The 23,635-nt window shown below is 41.3% G+C and overlaps 1 protein-coding gene across 1 annotated transcript in view; it reads left to right on the top strand.

Moving 5' to 3' along the window:
- Positions 1 to 23,635, top strand: part of BIRC6 (baculoviral IAP repeat containing 6) — a 343,022-nt gene that overhangs the window by 114,128 nt on the left and 205,259 nt on the right. Inside the window, exons 31-39 of the mRNA XM_075924970.1 lie at positions 258 to 391; positions 4,411 to 4,548; positions 6,670 to 6,797; positions 7,402 to 7,533; positions 12,723 to 12,938; positions 16,026 to 16,209; positions 16,630 to 16,785; positions 19,818 to 19,951; positions 23,054 to 23,207. Of these exons, the coding sequence (XP_075781085.1) occupies positions 258 to 391; positions 4,411 to 4,548; positions 6,670 to 6,797; positions 7,402 to 7,533; positions 12,723 to 12,938; positions 16,026 to 16,209; positions 16,630 to 16,785; positions 19,818 to 19,951; positions 23,054 to 23,207 (1,376 nt within the window). The remainder of the gene's footprint in view (positions 1 to 257; positions 392 to 4,410; positions 4,549 to 6,669; positions 6,798 to 7,401; positions 7,534 to 12,722; positions 12,939 to 16,025; positions 16,210 to 16,629; positions 16,786 to 19,817; positions 19,952 to 23,053; positions 23,208 to 23,635) is intronic.

Raw genomic sequence — 23,635 nt, forward strand, 5'->3', positions numbered from 1 at the left:
TAAATTACTTCTGATGATTTAAGGCTGACAGAAATTTTGTATTACGTTGTCCCTCAGCACAAATTGAACATTGTCTACATTTTTTAACCACAGCACTAGTATTTTTATCCTTCCTCTCTTCTTTAGTCTTTGATTGGAACACATGAAAATGTTGTTTGATTTATTTTTTTCTAAAAGTATTACTACATTTAAATGCTTTTAATAAACTTAACTTGAGAACTGTTCAGTATGTTAAACATTCTTAATTTTATTTTTAGGGTCTTCATGTTGCTTTCCTGCATTGGCCAAAGGTCACTTAGCAACAGTGGTGTCTTAGAAAGTTTGCTTAATCTCTTGGATAACTTGCTGTCACCTCTGCAACCTCATTTACCTATGCACAGGCGCACTGAAGGTAGTTCTTTCATTTAGGAGCTATGTTTTCAGATTAGAGCTTGACTTATGAAACCATGCTCTTTAATTACGTGGGCCTGATTATACCTACTATAGTTTCAAAGCAGATTAAGTTTAAATGCCCTTTTTGCTTGTTTGGAAATATTTTTTTTGGAATGGGTATGTTTAAAATGTCACATTCTTGGTCTTTGCCCAAAATTACTTTTATAGTTAATGTTTTCAGTAAAAGCTGTCTCACTATTCTGGTTAGCTAGGATGAAAAGAAGACTTTTACATGTTTGAAAACTTTGGAGTAATTTTTTAGAAAGGTGTAGCAAAAGTAGCTGATTGCAGAATTAGGCACTCTGACAGGGTCAGCTCAGAGGGCTATAAAAGAGTGCTAGAAGGAAAATTGGGAGCCTTAGACTAAATAGGTCTTTGTTTCCTGGGTAAACTGGTAGGGGCTAGCCTAGAACAAGCAGGAACTTTCCAGAAGCAGTTGGGACAGTCAGGCCAGTTAGACCACCTGGAGTTAATAAGGAGCCTTCCAAAGCTTCCTTCAGGCCAGATCAGAGGTGCCCTGAAGGTAGGGAGGTGGGGTGGGTTCTTGTATGGTGTAGGGGATGGGGCACTCACCTGGGGGCCCCAGGGTTGTGGCTTTGAGCCCCGCCCACCCGGGGAGCATCACTGTTGCCAGCACCAGCTGCCCCATTAGGAAGGCTGGATAAGGGGTGACCTGAAGTTAGAGAGGTGGGGTGGGTTTTTGACTGGCCTAGGGGGTTAACGCATTCGCTTGGGGACCCCAGGGTTGTGGGTTCGAGCCCCGCCCACATGGGGAGCGTCACTATCACCAAGGTCAGCACCAACTGCCCCATTAGGAAGGCCACATGGAGCCATCACCTAGAGCCAATCAAGAACCAGTTGAAGACTGGTTTAAAAGGACTCCTCTTCTGATAGTTTGGTGGCATGCAGGGAGGGAGCCAAAGTGCTGAAAGTGAGAGGAGTTGGGGCGAGAGCTGGGAGCTGCAAGGCAGGAAGAATGTTGGAGAATCAAGTACCAGAGGAAAGATTCTGGGAGGGATTGTTTGGGGAAGTGGCCCAGGGAAGTAGTTGCCAGACATAGAGTAGAACAAACCCCATCTGTCTTAGGGTCTCTGGGCCGGAACTCAGAGTAGTGGGCTGGCCCGGGTTCCCCACACCACTACACAGTCTGTCCCGGGATAGGGAGACCAGGACTAGAGGGGTTTCCCCTCATATTATGGACTAGCCTGTGATGAGTATGGCTCAGTATACTGTGAACCCTGCTTCTAGTAAAAAGAAATAGGCCATGTTGTGGGTTGCTGCGAGCCCCTGAGGCTGAACACTATCTACCAGAAGTGCAGGACCCATGGGCACAAGCATAGCTTTGCCACAACTCAGATACAGTTCTCTTTGGAAACCAGTCTTTACTCTTTACCAGATGTAGTTGGATTTAATTTGACCAGATTATGGCTGTTAAGAATAATAGCGCATGCAGAATATAAAATTGCAATAAGTAATTCTTAACTCATTGCTAGCTAAATGTTTTTCTAAATGTTCTGATTTCAAGTGTACATAATTTTTGAAAAATTCTGAATTTGATATTCTCCAAACTTTGCTTGCTTCTTAAATTTTACAATTAAGATAAACTATGAAGAGAATCGGTTATTTAAAATGTTCACAAATTTAAAAGATTATGGAACACACCTTAATTTGTGTACTCTTACGAAACTATAGAAGATTTGTTCGCTTTGATTTATAGGTTTCCAAGCTTGGTAAATGCTAGTTAGCTCTTTTAACCTCCCTACTGTATCTCCCAGACAAAGATGTAGAAGTGACAGGGGAATTGTTTTATTACTACCCATAGGCTAGCACTACTAGACCCTTTCACTTGGTGGGCATGAGTCTTTATGGTCTGGTTCTGCAATTCCTCCACTCCTTCTGCCCTTTACATACAGCTACCAAATTCTTCCTTATCTTCTTGCATCACTATATTTCTACTTATTGAGGACCTTAAAATTGCAGAGTAGGAGGAAGAACGGATGCTTCAGAGCTTCATCTCTGTTGGTTTTCCAGTTTCCGTCCTTTTGGGTCGCACAGGTGAAGGCTGTTTCCCTTCCCTGTGGAGTATTTGCACTACTGAGTGTGTGGGGGAGTTCACAAAGTGTGACAGAATTCCTAGTAGAGGGGAAGGGGAGAGAAACTAATGGCTCTTGCCCATTAGTTCTTCAGCTAAGAGTCAGAAAATATACAAGACACAACAGTAGGGGAGAAAAAGGAGGTGTTTAGGGAGAAAGTGAGGGAAGTACTAAAACTTAGGATTGAGGTAAAAAGGGAGAGTTTAAGAAATGCTTAGATATTAAGATAGATTGAACAGAGCTTTTGTTATGAATAGAAGGAAAAGACAAACTGATCATCATTTAAAAAAACCAAACAAAAAGTCTAAAATTTCTGTGGACCTATTATACTATAAATCAAACTCCTTGTTTTTTATCTGAAAACTGGACAGATGTGCACTAGGATTTACTCAGATTAGTCCTCCCATCCCTTGTTCCTCTAGTTCAGGAGTTAGTGAATTCTGGCCTGTGAGCCAGATCCAGTTCTCCGGGTTAGTCCTTGGTGGGCCTCCACCACCATGTTTACTTGTGCCTTTGCAGGTATCGGAGGATTGCGATCTGGTTAACCGCAAATTGCTTTTTGTGGGCAATGTGAGTGACAGGAACCTGCCACTCACATTGGCCACTAATGGCAAATTGTGGTCAACCAGAGTTGCAATCCTCTGATACCTGCAGAGGTGCAGGTAAACATGGAGGTGGGGGCCCATCAGGGACTAACCTTGTGGGCTGCCTTTTTTTTTTTTTTATTGCCCACCCCTTCTCTAGTTCCATTGCCAGTTCCAGGCCCTACTGTTACCAGTTCCAGGCCCTACTTGCCAGTTCCAAGTCTCTACTGTTACAATTTAAGGTGGAGCAATATGTTCTAATCACCAGAGTACTGGATGGGGAAATGAGTGCTTGGATTCTATTGCTTGCTGTGCTAATGATTGGATGTATGACCTTGGGCAAGTCACTTCTGTGCCTTGGTTTACATCTGTAAATTGGAAATAATGATGCTTTACACATTTTGAAATAGACAAAATGTTATGTACAAAAACAAAGAAGTTATTGAATGTGCCATTTAAATATAGTACTTCCACACAGATAGGAAAATGTGATTATTTATCACATTGCAGGCTTTAAAAAAAAAAAAAAAAACTTCTTTAGCTTACCAATGGCAGTTCTATCTATATGAGCACACAGTTGAAAGACCTTTAGTTGAGCAACTTGTTAGCTTTTGTAGGCTAATGGCCACTGATGCATGTTTCTATAACTTCTTTGGGGACATAAGATTTTCTTGAATGATGTGCAAGTATGTTTAGTGTTGAATGATGTGCAAGTAGGTTTAGTGTAACACACACAAAATCCCCTTCCCTTCCAGTTAATGTGGCTGAGGCCAGTGCCTGCAATAATGATTTTTGTACTATCAGTTTGCAGTAGGTACCACATCTAGCCTCAGTGTGAGGGATTCAGCTTTCCCAACAACTGGCTGAGAAAAGACTTTGAATGAGAGCTAGCTGACTGACTCGCAATCTTTGGAAAATTGCGATGTTAGTTGGTTTGGAGGGAAAAATGCCCAGTTGTGGTGGCCTTGTTTGCCTTTTGTTACCAAGGTTCAAAGTGAGGGAGAATCCTTTTGTTTCCATTTTCCTCTAATAATTGTGACTTTTGCTTTTGGATATGAACTTACCTTCAGCTCTTCATGGTTCCTTTTCTCTAAACATCTTCCTGTTATCTCCATGATGCCAAGCAGTTATTCTTGAGTGCAGGTTCTTTCCTTTATTTATGAAAGGAAACATGGGAACCCTTATATTATCTAGATATATGTATACCATAAAATGTCTGTAGGTTTCTTTAAGCATTTCTTACTCTCATTGTTATAATTTGAAAAAAACCCAACATTTAAATCACTCACTACTTGTTTAAGGGGTATTGGACATTCCCATGATCAGCTGGGTTGTAATGCTGGTATCAAGACTCCTAGACTATGTGGCAACTGTTGAAGATGAAGCAGCAACGGCCAAGAAGCCTTTGAATGGAAAAGAGAGGGAGAGATTCCTGTCAGGTATAGAATGCTTACAACATTTCTAATCCAAGTACAGATTTTAGAGCTCTTTGTAAAATGTTCTCCAGTGTTCAAAAATGAATCAGAATCATGATATTTTAAAAATACAGATTGGTATCTATTTATTAGCTTTTTGGAGCCATTTTTGGTTTATATTTTCACACTCTTCTTCGCAACTATGATGGCTATACATTTTTTTTTTTAAAGTTGACATTCTCACATTGTCTTATGAAACCAGGTGCTGGAGCTTTAAGAAACATAAAATATTCTGAGTTTGTGAATAACGTGAGTTGGCAATTCTGTAATAATAGGAAACACTGGATATGGTTTAATCAGGTTGCAATTTTATTCTTAGGTATCTGGGACTATCTGGCAGATAAAAATATATAGTACAGATAACTCCATGATCATTTCAATATTTACCCGGGAGTTTCTACCAGCTCAGCTCTCTGTTTTCAATCCTGGTCACCAGCCAACCTATTGCTGGGATTTTACTATTCTCCCCACCCTCAAATGGAGGTTATGGTGGGCTATAAAGCAGTGGGGGGGGAGAAGAAGGGGAGGAAGTTGTTTGCCATGCCCCTGTTCTGCTCCTTGAAGTACCTTACCAAGTTGTTTCCCTTCCCTGTGGAGTACCTGCACTGAACATCTATTCCATACTCAGGATGTGAATGGCTAATTGGTCAGCCTCACCCTTAACAGATAAGGCTTATTGGCTCCAGTTAACCAATTAAATAGGATTTTACATCCCTACCCATTTAACTCCCTTCCCTATTCAGCATCACAAAGCCTCCCCTCACTACCCACTCAACCTGGTGTGGAAAACAAAAACCCCACCATGTCATTTTGGTTAATCTGGTGGTGAGGAAAAAAATTCCTTCTCAGCTGAAGAAAGAAGAAGTTAATGCTATGCCCAGTATGGATCCAGACCAATCCTTGTAGTTTTCTACTTCCAAGGGGAAAGAGTATGGGTGCTGATCTGCCTGGTCCTGAGAGAAGGGGGATTTTCCTCTGGGCATACTTCTGGTCAGCTCTCCAGCCCTTCTAGTCCCTGGGGATGAGTCAGTGTTACCATGCTACATTTTCAGCAGCTTCTGGTCTCTCTCACACACCCCACCTATAAAGCATTATATCCCTTCTCTCAGCAAGCTAGACAAGGCTTCCCCTACTTAAGGTGGGCTGTAGTCAACTTGATGTTTGTTTGACCATGTATGTAACTAACCTATGAGGGAAATGTGTGTTTGAGTAAGTGTATTTCAGTTTCTAGTAGTTTTTTTTAAGTACTGTCATGTTTCAAGAGAGGAAATGTGAGTGATGAATACAGTAATTCCTCATTTAACACTATAGATATGTTTCAGAAAATGATTGTGTTAAGTGAAAACATGTTATGCGGGGTCAATTTTCCCATTGAAAATAATGGAAAAGGTGAGGGTTGCATTTCAAGCAGGGGTGTCTGTTGGGACTGGGACATAAGGTTGAGGGAGAAAGGGGACTGGGTTACAACAGGGAGGGGAGGTGTTTGTCTTTGGGGAAGGGAAGGGGAGGATAAGGAAGAGGGATTGGGTTGGAAGTATGCCCCTGTGATGGGTCTGCTGGGACCTGCACTGCATCTGGCGAGGGGGGGGGGGGTTGCCAGGGAACAGCGCGGCAAGCGGTGAACCCTCCGCCACTTTTCAGGAAGGCAGGGGAAGCCCTTTGCAGCCGCCGGCAATGGGCTGGCTGGGGAAATCGGGATGGTCATGTAATTCAAAAAATGTCCCCTAAAAAAAAATCAGGCTATCGGGAAAACATGTTAAGCAGGTACGTATTAAATGAGGAATTACTGTACATTATGGGTGCTTTTGGTTTGTATAAGTTAAGCTAGTCTTGGTTGTTCCTTTTATACTTTAGAACTGGAAAACAGTAAATGCACAATTGTACTTTTGTCCTTCTCAAGCTATGCAGTATTACTGCTGCCCCCTGATGTGAGAATAACATGATATGCGAATAATATTAGTAGAAGCATTAAATTTAATGTTCCATTTGTATATTTGGTTTATGGAATAGATGTATTGTTGCTCTCAACTATTTTAGAAATTGTTAAAACTAAGACTTAACTATTGATGATTATTTTTCCATTAGGCAATCAATGGAGTTTTATTAATAATAGCTTACATACCCAGAGCCTGAGCAGATCTTCTAAAGGCAACAGTAGCTTAGATAGATTATATTCCAGAAAGATCAGAAAGCAACTCGTTCATCATAAACAGGTAACTTTTGCTGTATATTGGCACTTACAATGCAAAGTACTTAATGTAAATAATGTACCTTCTTAAAATTCCAGCTTTGGGCCTGAAGCTTATTGAACTTTGCTTTTGCAGTGGCCTGGTTCTGTAACTAAACGTTGCCTCTCTCTCGCCATGTATCTCAAACTGCAGAATAGGGGATCTGTTGGAATCTTTCTACTCTTATGGAGCATATTGTTATGCTTCCCATTAGGCCATATTTGATCATAAAACTTTTTACATTTTTAAAAATCAATAAACATCTGAGTGCAAGTTTTTAGAGGCTGATCAGCTACAATTAAACAGTGTATAATTTTAAAACTTTCAGTCTTTAAATGCATGTGTGCAGGTTTTGTTGACCCTGAGGGCATATCTAAAAAAAAAAATTCTCTTAAAATATTAGTCATTCTTAAACCTAATTTGCTCTGACTCTGCTGACAGTTCACTGAAGTTGTATAACTTCAGGTTGTACAAAAACTAAACTTAAAAAGGCTCAAGTTGCAATTTGAATTGAAGCTTACATTCATATGAAAATACTGATCTTTTTCACATCTTATTGCTTTTTTTTTCTATTAACATTTTCTTCTAGCAACTTAACTTATTAAAAGCAAAACAGAAGGCTTTGGTGGAACAGATGGAAAAAGAGAAAATACAAAGCAACAAAGGATCATCATACAAACTTTTAGTAGAACAGGCAAAACTAAAGCAGGCTACTTCAAAGGTATGATGTTCTGAAAGTTTACTTGTCTTTTGTGTGAAAAGACCTGTTCTTACAAAAATCATTTTTGTCCTTGGTTGACTTCATACAAAAAGCATTTCATTCTGGCTCTTATCAAGGCTATTCTGTTTGCTGATTTCAGCAGCCATTTGTAAATGTCTGGCTTGGGGAAAAATGCTACAGCACCTTTTAGCTGATCATAGCCAAAATAATCAATAACTTAGAAGGGTTTGTAGTGTCAAACTAGACTGTAAATTACAGTAAGTGCCTGACAGCACTGTCTATAAAGAACTGAAAGTGTGCTTTATATGGCTAAATTGACTGATTTTTTTTTTTTTTTAAAGAAAATTGTCTTGGGTAAGTAGCCAAAAACTAAGCTTGCCATATTGTGAACACTTGTTCTTACTTGAGGAAAGCTAAACTTCCTGAAAATATGGTTACAACATATACATCCTAGATTCTTGTTATAAGCTCTGGATACTGGGAATGAAAAAACCCAGGTATGCTCAAAGAATAATTTAGTAAACTTCAGTGCCTTGTCTGCAGGCACTATGGGACATTCCTGTGAGCATAAAACAAGCAGGACTCACTTCATAGATTCCAGACTTGAGTATCCATTTAGATTTTTACCATTGGAAATCATTAAGCTTTGGAAATGTTGTTGTTACTTTGACCATAAGTACATAGAGGTTATAAAAGAGAAATAAGCATGTCATTTTATAATTACTATGGGAAAAACAGTTAAATATCAGCTAATTTTATCAAGTGCTGCATATTCACTAATACACCTCTTTGTCTTGAGTCTTCCTACTCTTTCTGCTCTATTCCTGAATTGCCACTTGAGTGGAACATATTCTTCTAAGCCAGAGGTCACCGACCAGTAGATCAGGATCCACTGGTAGATCTTTGAGCCTCTCACAGGTGATCCTGACTGGTTTGGCCAAGAGGCAATCAAGCACAGTACTTCAGCTGCCTCTTCTCCCAGTGCTGTGCATCTCCTTTGCTTTGCCTTGGAGATGCTCCTCCCCCTCCCCCTGAGCCTCCCACTTGCTGTGCAAAGCAAGGAAGGAAGAGGAGGGGTGCTGATGTCAGGGTACCCCCTCTCACCCTGTATTGTATCTCCACAGAATGGATGGTGGGCACAGGGCTTGGGATGGAGGGAATTTGCTGGCTGCTTTAGCGAGTGGTGCAGGGCCAGGGCAAGGGTGAACCTGCCTTAGCCCCATTGTACCGCCACCCAGGAGCCATCTGAGATAAGCAGTGTCCAGCTGGAGCCAGAATCCTGAACCCCTGCCCCAGTCATGAACCTCCTCCTGCATCCCAAGCTCCTGCCCTAGCCCTGAGCCCCCTGTCGAAACCCCCTTTCAGAGCCTGTACCCTGAATCCTCTCCTGTAACCCAACTCCCTGCTCCAGGCTCAGCTCAGAGCCTCTGTCACACTTCAAATCCTTTAGCCTATGCCCCAACCCTCTGCCCCTGCCTGATGAAAGCAAGGGAGAATGGGGGCGGGAGGGTGAATGGAGTAAGCAGGGATAGGGCCTCAGAGAAGGGGCATGAAGGAGGCTGGGCAAGGGTATTTGGATCTGAGGTAGATCCTGGATTGCACTTAAATTGAAAAAGTGATCTTGTGCTTCAAAACGCTGGAGACCACTGTTTTAAGCAGCAATGATAAACCACTTCCCACCCTGCATCAGTTATCATTTAGTCATATTTTCCTTGCACAGTAGGTGAAATGGGGAGGAAAGTAGGAGGCCTGTTAGCAAACACTTAGAGGTTGGTAGGATTTTGTGTGTCAGTGGCATGTTTTAAATACTGGTTCAAATATGCTTTTGGTTAAATCTGTGTAGGATATGCTATACAGCAGTCCTGCTTATGTAGAAAATGTTGCATTAAAACTTTCCCCATTTAATATAATCTTTGTCTACAGGTACATACTATGCATGCAATAAATTATGTTTTGGACAGTTTTGACCACATCACCTGCCAGTCAGTGCCAGCAATGACAACTTATAGCATTCCAAACTTGGCATAGGTTTAAACTGTTGCCATGTTTATTTTAAAAATGAACTAACAAAACTCTGTCTAGGCAAAGGTTTCCTTCTTTTCCTACCCCCTCAAAAAAGAAAAACAACAAAAGCCTCCTCTGCACTCAAATGACTGACACTTGCTTACTCGTGAGTGAGGGAGAGGGAGACGGAGACGGAGTGGAGCACTGTTAGAATAGAACAAGGTTCTTCCCTGAAACAGTGAATTACAAGGCGTCAAACTTACAATGTAATGATACTAGAACTGATATCCGTGGACTGTTGATTACACTATAATGAATCACTTAACAGAAAGGCAGGAAGTAAGCACTGGAAGGGGGGTCCACAGTGTGACACAAGATTTATAAGTGTAACAAAGAATTCTTGATTGTGCATGTCAATAAATAATGCCTATAGCCAGGGGTGGACAAATTATGGAAAACTCTACTCATCAAACAAAAAAGGGACTCGCCACCCTCTCCCACAAAGTGTTTTTTTATGGCATAAATTCCTAATAAGAATAAGAACAGTAAATACTAATAAGTTATTAATAAATATCACCCAGATTGTTAATAAATATCTTATAAACCTCTACCTTTTCTCTCTGCTGCCATGTCTCCTCCCCTTGCTCCATCAGTTCCCCTGGTGCCTGCTGCCTCCCAACCCCTCACCCTCTGCTGTCCTGACTCCTGCCCTTCTCACTGCCCTCAGCCTTCCTGAGACCTGTCCCCCTCCACCAGCCCTTCTTTCCGCCCTGTGCCAACTCCTCCAGTAGCTGCACTCTGAGCATGTGAGCTACCCCTCCTCATCCCCTCGCCTAAAACCTCCCTCTACACACCTGCCCTGTGTCTCTCCTCTGGTGCTGGTTCCTCCCCTGCAGGTGTCTGCCCTTCTGCTTCACCCCCAGAATCCCTTGGCACCTGCACCCTCCTGGTGCCTCCCCCCTCCCTCACTGCCCCTGCCCCCTTTGCTCTCTTTTTTCCCTGATACCCACCCCCTCACTACCCTCATGCCCCTGTTTCCTCACAGATGTCTTGCTCTATCCCCGCCTTCCTAATGCCACCCCTTCTTTCAAGTCTTCTCCCAGCACCTGCCCCTCCCCCTTTTGCCCCCAGTGCCCTTACCTGCTCCTCTCCCAGCATCACTCTGATACCTCTCCTCCTGCCTTTTTCCTCATTGTCTGCACTTGGCTTCCTGGCATTTGCCTCTCCTGCACCCCTGTCCCTTGGTGCCTTCCCCTTTCCTCTTCCTCTTCCTCTTCCTCTTCCTCTTCCTCTTCCTCTTCCTCTTCCTCCTCAGCAGCACAAGCCTCTTCCCCATATTTTTCCCCTCCTCTCCCCACAGCCCAGCCCCTTCCCCTCCCTAGGGGCCAGCTCTAGGTTTTTTGCTGCCCCAAGCAAAACATTTTCCCCCCCTTTTGTTGTTGTCTTTTACACGTTTGCATTTTGCAATGGGTTTTTTTTGGTTTGTTTTCTTTTTTGTCCTGGCATTTTAGCCCTATAAATAGCAAATAGCATTTTCATTTTTTTTTTCCATAAAGGCAAAGGCGCTTCAAGTGAACTCCCCCTTTCACTTGCTGCTGGCTCACAGCAGCCTTTTCCCTACCCTGTCCAGGCCCTCCCTATGGGCAAGCACCCTTCGCTCCCGACCCACAGGAGGAGCAAGGTGCAAGGACAGCACAGAGCCAGAGGGGTGCAGGGAACAGTGGGGGAGTACAGGGGTAGCACGGGGAACGGGAGGCACAGAGCCCAGAAGGATGCAGGGATCGGGGGTAGCAGGGTGCGGTGGAGGCACAGGGAATGAGAAACGGGGAACAGGAGGGGCAGAGGGATCGAGGTCTAGGGGAAGTGCAGGGAATGGGCAGCATAGAGCTGGGGGGGCAGGGATCAGGGGGAGCAGGATGTGGGGTGTAAGGGTGGCGCAGAGCCAAAGGGTCTCAGGCAAGAGGGGGTGCAGGGGAGGCGTGGGGAACTGGCGGTGCAGAGACAAAAGGGGGCTGGGGCCGTGGCAGGACTCGAGCAGACGGGGCGGTCCCTATCTGCACCGCAGCCAGGTCCCAGGGACATGCGGCCAGAGCCGAGCTGCTGTGGCCCTTTAGAATCAGCGGGGCCAGGTCATGCCAGCATCCTGGTGTCCCGTCCTGCCCCACCTCCTCGTATCGGAGCTGCACGCAGTCAGCCCAGTGGGAAGAATCGCTGCACTTCCCCCTTCCCAGCAGCGCTCTGCTCCTTTGCCGGCTGGCAGATCGGATGGGGCTGCACCGCCCATAGTATGAGCTTCGGCCAGCCTGTCACAACGGCCCACCAGGCCGATCCGCCCCTGTACTCGCCGGCTGGAAAAATCTACTCGCCATGGGCGAGTGGGCGAGTGCATTTGTCGAGCCCTGCCTATAGCATTATATTTCAAATAGCTTGCATCTAAGTTTTTTTGTCTGTCACCCTTTGTAAGGCAGTCAGGTTTCCAATTTTCATGTGTTCACTTCTCTCTTATATAGTAGGGTAGTTGAGACCCTTTGTACCTGTAGTTCCAATTCTTTAGACAGTAAGAAGGAACTGAGAATTTGGTATTCTTAATAGCCCATAAATCTTGGTTATAATTTATCTTTGTCTGAATATTGTACATTTTGAACTTGTGGTAACTAAGGATCTATGAACAGTATATGACTGTGAAAAATAGTATCAAGTAAGACTCAAGTTTCTAAAACAGTTTTTTCCCCCTGTACAGTATACACAGAGGTGCTGAAAGATTGTTCAATTCTAGAATATTTTTGAGGATGCGATTATGACTGTAGTCTTAATTGCTGCATGGTTGTATTTAGGCTGAAACTGAAGCAAAAGGAGCTAAATCCATGATAGTTGAATACCATATTACTAAATTCAATTGAAATAAAATTATTCTATAGTATGAAAGTTTGACTCCAGTGGAAGCTGGTGCTACATTATTCACCTATGGGTTTGTCACATTAAAGTACAGCAACCATCCCAATTCATGCCATGCTCCCATATATTTTTAATAATGGTCCAATATGTGATTCTGGGACTTCTGATTAGTAATCAAAACTTTAGAGGTAGTGTTGCATTTTTCCCACTCTTGATATACTTATATTCAGAAAATAGGCAGTTTAGTTTAAAATTTAATGCTTGTTTTATATGATTTTGTAATTATGCAGCATTTCAAGGATTTAATACGCTTACGTCGGACTGCAGAGTGGCCTCGTTCTACTTTAGATACAGAAGTATCGACGGCAAAAGAAACACCAGAAATTGAACCACTTCCATTTACGTTGTCACATGAACGTTGTATCTCAGTAGTACAGAAGTTGGCGCTTTTTCTTTTGTCGATGGACTTCACTTGCCATGCAGATCTTCTGCTCTTTGTTTGTAAGGTAAGCAGAGTGCTACATAAATAGGCAGTAGAATTATTAATGTAACATTGAGAATTATCTTGAAAGTGTGTGGTTTGATAGATTCTTTTAGCATCATGTTGATGAAAATACCTGTCAGATGCTGCTTTTTGGTTTCTTGAGGATAAATTAAAAATACTTGATCTGTAACGATCCCTAATAGTCTCATGTTCCCATGTCTTCCAGTTTTTGAAAGTTTGAACGTTCATAAAGTATCCACTGTTTAACACCATTTAAAGACACTTCTACATTAGTATTGTTTAGCTAAAATTAATTGGTGTAAATAAACCTAAGAAGGGAATAATTAATCTTTTTAGCTCTACACAGCTTTATTATTAATATGAACAAAATATGCATTTCATAAAGAAGAAATTTATTTTTTTCCCTGTATTATCAAATACATGTAATTAGTACATTACCAACTAGTAAAGCTATTATAGTAAATTACATCCAATTTTCATTTAAAATAAACTATTTTAGAGTACTGTCACTCACAGTAGGTAAGTTCTCCATATATAGTCCCTTAGGCGGCTAATATTCTGGCTTAAAACAAAAGATTTTGTACAAAAAACATGCTTATTTCATTTTAACTGCAGACAAAAATAACCAGGAGCTTTTGAAGTTCTCAGGTATCCCATTTTAGTTCTTCTTAGGCATATTGTTTCAGTTTTACAACCAACATCAGGATGCTGTCTATTGCGTCCGTTTGTGGCTGTTCCTTCAGGCTTTCTAAACCTTTTTTAGAATTGCATAATTACATATTGGAATTAGTTTAAGTAAATGTGCAGTTTGGATCCTCACACTGTCACTGTTTGTAAACATTGGACTGTACCTCAGTTTGTTCAGATACCAGAAAAGTTTAGTTTTGTCCACAGGCTCCAGGGCTTGACCAGATTCTTTGCCTTCTTGTATTAAACTCTCTGCCAACAGCTGTACAAAAAGAATAGCAGTCAAGTGCTCCTGTCTTCATCACGATCCTAACATTCAAATCTGATTATAGGGTGGTAGCAGTAAGCAAAAATATGTATTTTTCTTACTCTTGAATATTGAAATATCCGGTCTTTTGTTTTTCCGAAAGGGATTACCTTCCAAGCTCATTCTTTGTTTCCTTCTCCTTTATCATGGAGGAAGACAAAGAGTAAGAAGCCCTTTTTAAGAGCTAGTCTCTCTGCTATGACTGCTCTAGCACTCTGACCATCTTCTCTGCAAGGAAAAGGGCTCATTCAGTAAGTGGCCCCCACCTATCCTTTTTACCAGCAGGCCAAAGTCCTTTAGATGCCTCTGTAAGGGCAGGTCAGTTGTTCAGATCATGAGATTCAGCAGTCTGATCTATCTCCCGATGTGGGATCCTCCTAGATGGAGTATTGAAGGGAGATCTAATTGGCAGAGGCCTGGCCTTTCTTCTTCTTCCTCTGCTTAAGAGTAGCATCTGGTGCTGTTCTGGAATGTTCACCTGTGTTTGCTCTCTAGACTACTTTCAGAGGGTGAAAAATATGAGGGTTCAGGGGTCCTATACTTATACAGGCTAAGATCCAAGAGGGCACACCTGACAAGAAGAAGCTTGTCCTTGTGGGATCAGTTGCCCATTAAAAGGCAAAACCCCCGAAGACATGGGGTGCAGGAGGAAGCCCTAAACTGCTCCAGACCCTACCCTCCTTTTGGAGAGCTTTAGCTTCACACTTAATAAAAAAACCTTAAACAACAAATGGTCCTGTAGCACCTTAGAGACTAACCAAAAAATATCTGCTTTTGGTTAGTTTCTAAGGTGCTACAGGACCATTCATTGTTTTTTTTTAATTTTTTTTAATTACAGACTAACATGGTTACCCCTCTGAGACTTAATGAAGAGTAAGTGATAAATAATAACCCTGAGCCAAAGAAACAGAAGTCTTTCATCCAGGCATATTTTAATTCCCGGGGAAGTGGTGGTAACGATTGAGAGCTCCAGGCAAATAGAGAGTGACCAGGCTAAAGCCAAGGCTGCTAACTCGCATGAAAAACAAAGAATTTGCTCTCCCCTTCTGTTTGTCCTTCAGAGAAAACATGGGAAAAGTGAGGAAATTCTTGAAAACAGCACTGTTGACAAGTTCTCATGTACAGTCATAGAGACACCAGAGATTTTCTTTCCCTCAATCCCTCTGTTACTCCCCCCATGTTCTGTAATACTGATGCAGGTAGGGTTGCCAGATGGTTTCAACAAAAATACTGGACGCAGTTGACATTACATCACAATCTACATTACATCTTACTTAAATACTGGATGTTTATATTTTCTCATTTATAATTTCTAAATTTGTTTCCCAAACAGCAAGCTCAAATACTGGACTGTTTGGTTCAAAACCAGACACTTGGCAATCCTAGATGCAGGAGAGGCATCCACAGCAATTCCTTTTTGGCGTTGCAAACAGAAAAGACTGTTGTCATCTGAGGAACTTGGCTAGAGTAGCTTCATGGCTGTCTGTTTATGAGCTTTTGCAAAGCAATTTCCATTTCTCTCAAGATAGGTCCAAAGTTGAAAGGTTCTTTTTATGTGGTTGCCAAAAAAGTACCAAGCATTTGCTTTATATGGGTGGAATTTATATTTCTGTAGGATTCTTTTTTAATCTAATTCTACTTCAGCCTTTCCCTCCTTTTGTATATTTGTTTATGAAAACCTAAATGGTATAAATAAAGTGGGGTGATATGCAATATTGGAGTTCATTGCCATTTTTCTGGAGAAACGCATTATTTGGGATGTCAGTCTCAGCTTCATTTCTGGGGTAAGTCCATTTAAGTTACGATACTCCATTTACACGAAGAACATAGTTGGAGTCAACATAGTTTAGGTCAACTTACTTGAGCGTATTCACTAGACCTGCTTAATCAACACCCGCTGCATGATCTCCCTGGCAGTTTTGACAAGCCCTTAATTACTCATGATGGTCATGCTGGACTTGGAGCAATAAATCTTGACATTACATATACAAATTTAACTCTGTTGTAGTATAGTCCACATGTTCATGTTTTTTCTTTTGTTTAGGATGTTTAGGAAAATCTGTTAATTTGTGTGTTTCTGAAATTCTTTTACAGGTTCTAGCTAGAATTGCAAATGCTACAAGACCAACCATTCATTTGTGTGAGATTGTGAATGAAACTCAGCTCGAAAGGCTATTGCTGCTTTTGGTTGGGACTGATTTTAATAGAGGAGATATCTCTTGGGGAGGAGCATGGGCCCAGTATTCACTGAGTTGTATGCTGCAGGACATTCTAGCAGGTTGGTTAAAATGTGGGATTTTTTTAATAAAATGCATTGAGATGAAATGTACCCCCTAATTATTTGGTTCTCTTATGTGAAACATGGAAAAGTCTGCTAATGTGCATAAGCTAATGAAAGATGAAGATGTTAGTGTAAATGAAACATTCAGATACTTTAATTTTAATATTGTAGTCTTCATTTTCAGAAATTACTTGTGATTTTGATTACTGGTCTTGAAACTTTTGATAGACCTCTTGCTTTCAGAAGCTATTGGGCATATTCTCAAGTTCAGATTTTCAAATGGGGGTATTTCAAATTAAGCACCCAAAATTGCAAATCCAGTTTTGAAAATGTAGATTAGTAAGCTCAGATATTAGTATTGCAGCCAGACTACAGGTTGAACTGGTAAAGGAGTTGTCTGCTTACTGTAATATGTAGGAGAACTATTGGCAACAATAGCTGCTGAAGCTATGGAGGAAGGAGCCATGGGAGAAGATGCAGGAGCGTCTGCTGCAGACTCTGATGACTCTCTTCAGCAGTCTACAATTCAGTTAGTGGAAACGATAGATGAGCCTTTGACACATGACATTGCAGGTGAACATTCAGATACTATTTAGATTAAAATGATATTTAGGAAAATAGAATGTTGAATTTTGTATAGTCAGTTAATATTTTAAATGCTTGATATACTTGCGTCATTCTGAATTCTAACACTTGCTTCATCCTGAATTCTCACAAACTTTCCGTTCTGTAATGCACAGTAACTTAGTAGTTAAGAGAATTACTTCTGTGTGAATTTTAATAAGGCATTTGGTGAAGTTTTGAGTTGTCATATATCAGGGTCACGTGGGCTGCAGTTACCATCTGTAAAGGCATCTGTAAGCTTTAGCACTTGCTTTAGAATTAGTATAGTATTTCAACTTGGCCACTCAGTATTGTCAACTGCTATTGTTGATACACTAATATCTCGTACTCGATGTTGTTTCCTTGCTGAGTTCATTTAAGAAGCAATTGTGAAAGTTGGTGTTTGTGGATTCAGGAGTGTGGTTCATTGCTAATGAGCTGATGAACTAGAAAATTCAATGTGCTAAATGTCTAAGCTCTTCCTTGGCGATGTCTGAATAGTAAATAGGTCTGTAAACTTGGGACGCACTTGCATTTTGATGACTAATCTGTTTGTGTGGAATTAATTAACAAAAGGGTTAATTATTACGAAATACTCTATAGAACAGAACAGTGGTTTATCTAGATTCTAAAGCTATTTCCTCTGACAGCTCTGCTCTCAGATGGTACAGATGGTGAGGTAGAATGTTACTTCACTTTGGTATCACATTTGACCCTTTCTAAGCTCTTGGAACCAGTAGGCATAAAGCAAATCTAAAGATGTCCAAGAAACCAGAGAGGAGTATAATGGCCTTCATAAGATGAGCTAAAAATTTGGCAAAGCCTGACTTTCAAGCTATTTCACATACCTCTTCTTGAAAAGGCTCTATTTCTCTTTAGAGAATTAATATTTCTTCATAAACTAAACTTATTCTGCTAAAAATTCTGTTTTGAAAAATCTTTGATGAAGAAAACTTGAACATATTTCTCTACACATAAAATTTCAGAGTAATTCACTAATAAATAAGAACAAATTAAATAAGTATTGTGAAACTAATTTTGTGTTGCACATAAGGTATCCAAACCTAAATTTTTGGCCTCCAGCTGATTTGAGGTGGCTTGAAAGATGAACTGCAAAGAAAAACAAATGGGTTCGTGCCACTTTTTGGCATATAGAATGTGGGAAGACTTGGAAGGTTCCTTCAGGAGCCTTTTGGTTTCTGATGTTGGTTGTTCAGCAGTGTTTTATGATCACATTGTAAGCTTTACCTGGTGTTGCTTGGGTCCTTCAGGGCAGAGGTGTGTGTGTGTGTAGGGGGGAGGCTGTGTACAGGAGTGTGGGCAGGGAGCTGGAGGTGTTGGGGGCATGCAGGAGTCAGGTTTGGGAGATGATGAGGGGCTCAAAGCAGCCGGCTCTGTTTGCATATGTGGATGCTGGAGTCAGGGTTGCGCGAGTAAGGAACAGCTCAGGCTGGAAGGCTGGCAGTGTGGGATGTGCAGGAGCTGATGGGGGGCCGTGCTTCCTTCCCCCATGGCTCCCTGCTACCCCAATAGGGTTATAGCTGTCCTGATACCCATCTCTGGCCCCTTACTTCCGCTCCCCCCATGGTCATTACACAATATAATTGACCCTGCTAGTAGCACCCTCCCTTTGAGCATTATGAAAAAAAATCACATTTGACGTTAATGCCATTGTCCTTGCACAACCAAACCCTTATCTTGCTTTAAGTCATAAAAAGAGGCAGCTTTCCAAATTCGATGGCCCTAGCTCTTACCTTTTAGGAGGAGTTCTTGACCAAACAGACGGACGGAGTAGGGTTGTAAAATCTGTTTAATTGGTTACCCGGTTAAACATGATGCTTAACTGATTAAAGGAAAGGCAGACAAGGAGGGGCACTCTAGCCTGGCAAAAGCAGCCCCTACCTGCAGCATGCCTGCCACGGACAGGGGCTGCTCTGGTTGAGCTGGAGCACCCATGTTCACTGCAGGCCCTGCAGAGCTGGAGCGGCTCCCTGCCTGTTGCAGCCCTCCCAGGTTAACTGGAATCAGGAAGCATCACCTATTAAGGGTGATGGTTATGGGTTAACTGGTTAACCTTTCACATTTCTAGGACAGACTCACTCAGACTAACTCACTCTCTCAAATATGTAGTAGCTTTCCCTTCAATCCCCACAGATGCACACTAAATGGAACAGGTGAGGATGTTGAATCTTCAAAACTACCTTCTTCCAGTTGGTGGCTAGATATTTAAGTCCTCAAATCAAAAGTGAAGTTTTTAATATTCTCTAATGACCTTAGTGGATCATTTCACTTCCTTGTCATCTTAAGTAATTTTACCAGTTCTCCAATAATTAATAAGTCTTTCAGACTGGACCGGAACTTGAATTTAAAAAAATAGAAATATAGCTTTTATTATATAGTAACTTAATTTATTTTGTGGCCTTCCTGGCTCATCATAGAGGGGAAAAGAAGTTTGTAAAAATGTTTTCTCTTCATAATTTGCCCTTAACGTTATCCATAGTTTATGATTGGGGGAATTATCTGTCTGAAATAGAAATGAATTCTAGATTCAGATGTACGAGAAGTATTTATTGCCTGTTAACATTCTGTACTTAGTAGGTTTTGCTCCACATACATTAATTCACAATAATTGTATTTTGAATTAAAAAAAAAAATCTTTCTGGGTGGAAAAAAATTACTCTATCCTAATGGATATTTTTTGTTTTTCATTAAAAAGTTTAAAGGTTTTTTTCATGACACAATAACTTTGGGTTCATGTGAAACATTGCGTGAAACAAATCTGGGGTAGATTTGATCTATGATTTATAGGGTTTTCCAAAAAAGATGAATAATTACTAATTACAGTGATGAAAACAAAGCAAACTGTGATCTCAAATGATCTTTTATATTAAAGAATATAAGTATACACTACTCTAAAACTAGTTAGTAAGCATGTTTTAGCCTGGTTTTACAGTATATGCTCAGTTACTTGACAATGATAAAGCAGTTTTAATCATCCGAAGGTGCTCCACCTCTATCATCTTTGGAAAAAGATAAAGACATTGACCTAGAATTACTACAAGACCTGATGGAAGTTGATATTGACCCTTTAGATATTGATTTGGAGAAAGATCCCCTTGCAGCCAAAGTCTTCAAGGTATGGCCCACGTGAGTTTTCCTACTGAATTTTATCTGTAAAAGAATACAGTCTTACTGGTGTTTGTCTAGTTATTTAATGTTATTAGACCTGATTTAGTTGTATACAATGACGAACAATATTTTGCAGTTAAGATACAAGCTTTGATAGACAAGAGTGTAAACTCTGAATATATCCATAATTTAATTTTCAAAGCGCTAGCCATGTTAGTTTGTTTCAGCAAAAACAATGAGGAATCTTGTGGCACCTTGAAGACTAACAAATGTGTTTGGGCATACATTTTTGTGGACTGGAACCCACTTCATCAGATGCAACTTACATATAATTTAAGGCTATAAAAGCAAAATACTCCATGATTATCTGTTAAATGTCATAAAGACGGTAGAAGAGTAGTAATTAATATCCCCCACACATACTGGATTGTAGTATTTAAAAAACAAAACCTGCTTCTTATAGTTTCTTGCACTTCATTTGTAACATTATCAATCATGGGCATGAAAAGGTAGGATATATATTTGATGTACTTTAAAATGCATTAGCACTATTAAAAATTCCGTACTTGTTTATTTAGAGTATGAAATGAGCCAGTTGCTTTTTCAATTGGTTTGGCTGTTGAAGAGGGGAGAAAGTGTTAAACATTATATTTTATTTCACAGTAGTAACAACATGAGAAGCTAAATATGTTTTCAGTAGGGATGTAAAAATGAGTGTATTTGAGTAACCATGTAACTGCTGAAAATTTCCCTAGGCACTAGTATGCGTTGCTGCTGGCAGTTGACTGGGAGCCGGACTGGGAGCTGTGTGTAGCTCTGTAGCCATTTGGCTTACCGATAAGCGCATGCTTATTGGTTACCCATTTAAATGGCTACATTCTTACATCCCTAGTTTACACTTCATGCACTAAAACAGTTTCATTAGACAGAGTATAAGTCAGTGGTTCCCAACCACTGGTCTGTGGACTGGTGGCAGGCTGCAAACCACTGGCTGCTGGGCCGCGGTGGGGCTGGGATACATGGCCCAGTGCCTCCCCTCCTGTTGCAGCTGTTGGGAGAGGTGTATCCTGCCCTGCCTCTTGGCCAACAACCAAACTGGGGTGAGGTCTCCTTCCGGACGTGGAAGAACGGTACGCTGCATGGCGGGAAGGCCATGTGGAGCCTGGCATGGCAGCTTTAGAGCAGCCGCGACCTGGGCAGCAGTACTCAGCTGGTGGGTGGGTGAAGGGGGGTGGCGCTAGTGCTGGAGGTGAGGAGCCCTGGGGTGAAGCTAATACTGTGGGGGGCTCTTGGAGTGGGGTGAGTACTGGGGAGCTCTGAGAGGTGGGGGACTGATGGGGGGCACTGGGGCTTCTGGGGTAGAGAGCTGGCAAGTGGAGGCTCTAGGGGCAGGGCTAGTAGTGGGCAGGGGGCACGCTCTGGGGGCAGGACTAGCACTGCAGGGCTCTGGGGATGGGGCTAATATTGAGGACTGGGGAGAGACCTGGGGGGTTGGGTGCAGTGGGGCTCTGGTAACAGGAGGCTGGCACCGGGGTGTCCGGTGGTGGGGGCTGGCACTGAGGCATTTGTGATGGGGGACTGGCACGGCGGGGGAGGGGTGTCGCATGCTGGGGACTGTGGGGTCAGTGGCTGGCTCTGAGGTGTAGTGGAGGAGTGGTGGGCTCTAAGGATTAGGGCTGGCACTGGGGGACTCAGGGAGCTCAGGTGAACCCCAGTTTCCACCCCAGAGCTGCTGCAAACAGCCAGGTTCAGCTGCAGCAGCCCCCCATCATGTGGCAACTGTCAGAGCTGAAGCTGGTTGTTGGTGTCGGCTCTGGGGGCTGGGGCTTATGGCTGACTGGCAAATTTTATTTGCATATGTGCATGTTCATTATTTGCATAATGAATACGCAAATATGCAAATACAATTTTGCCGGTCGGCCAAAAGTTTTGAATGTGTTTGCTGGTCCACAGTATAAAAAGGTTGGTAACCACTGATATAAGGTCAATGCTTTTTCTTTCATAACATTTCCAAGTTCACTTCCCCTCGTAAATACTACTAAACTGTTGTTCAAGCTCTCATCTTTTGGCTCAACTTCTGCTTTCTGGTCTTTGCAATGATCACCTCAGCACTTCAAGTTCATTTGAATTTTTCACCTAAATCATCCTCCTGGCCATTTAGAGCATATTACAATTTTTCCACATTCCCCTATTTGTCCCTCCAGTAGTTTTCCTGATTGCTCCATGTCACCTAGTCCTTCACTTACCTGCTCTTTCATGCAATGGTTGTCCTGCCCTTCAGCTGATAGTGCCAGCCTCTTTCTGTGCTACTTCCACAGGCACCATCACATTTTCTTCCACATTGCATGTGTATAGGATGCTCTCTTTGAACTAGACCATAAAAACATTATTCTGTTCATATTCATCCTCAAGGCCCACTTCTACTATGCTGAATTGTCAGCTGAAATGCTATGAGGATAATAAATAGGGTAATCTGATATTTGTTCTTTTAATTTAAAAAAATAATTACACACACCTCAGCTATATTAATAATTGCTTTTATTTAATTTCTTCATCCTTCTTGCATATTATACACATCAGTTCTTATTGTCTTAAATTAGGAAGCTTTTTGGGGCAGAGGTGGTTTTTGTCTGTTTTGGACAGTGCCTTTTCCACTGATGCTCCAGGCAATACTGTTGTACACACAAAATCATGTTAATTTTGCCATGTAATATTAAGAGATTATATTTCAGTCTTTTGTGTAATACTATAAATTTCAAAATGAAGCCACAGTATAATCCATCTGTGCAAGATGGATTTTATTACTTAAAAGTAATAGCTGATGCAAAGATTCTGAAAGTAGGATACTGAAAGCTAGGTTTTTCAGACTTTATATTGGTACTGAAATAAGTGGCCTGATCTTCAAATAAGTAGCCATCAGTTTTCATTAAAGTACGAATTTTTGAAAACTTTTGCTTGAATCTTAATGTGGCATTCCAGTTTACGTTTAATAAAATACAATATATTTCCTATGTACAGATAAGAGATATATATTTGAGAATCTCAGATGGTTTCCATTTGTATAGTCTACAGACGAATAATTTACATTTTATTATCTCATTTGGTAAAGCCTATAAGCAGCACATGGTATGATTACTGGGGTGCTGACTATGGCACTTACAACTACAACCCTTATATCGGAGGTGTTGGAATTCCTGTTGCAAAACCACAAGTATCTGCAGAGAAGAATGGATCACAGACTGTGAGTGTATCCGTCTCTCAAGGTAAGCAAGCAACAGGCTCATTTCAATTCTTTTGTGGAATATTGAGATATTTTTCCTAAAGTATTGTATTTAGTGGTTGCAGGAATGCTGAAGTGTGCGTATACCTTCCACTCATGAAATTATGATGTGATTTTTAATTTAATTTTAAAATGCATCGTTTGAACCCCAGAAATCAAAGATTTGCAGGAGTATAAATTTTGCTGTTCTGGCAAACCAAAGGTTCATACAGTAAACTAAAGAGGATTATACAGATTTTACATTCTAGGTGGAACTAGTGTAATTGAAAAGGATTGAAAGTGCATGCTTTCATTGTAGAGTTCCATCATTTCTGACTTTCTAAACAGGAGATAGGAAATTGACTGTGTAGTAGGGAAAAGAGCTTTTAGTAAGAAATACCTCTCAATGTTATTTTCAAAATCAGTTCTGAT

This window comes from Pelodiscus sinensis, chromosome 3 (assembly GCF_049634645.1).
Source record: "Pelodiscus sinensis isolate JC-2024 chromosome 3, ASM4963464v1, whole genome shotgun sequence".
In the NCBI taxonomy this organism is placed as follows: Eukaryota; Metazoa; Chordata; order Testudines; family Trionychidae; genus Pelodiscus; species Pelodiscus sinensis.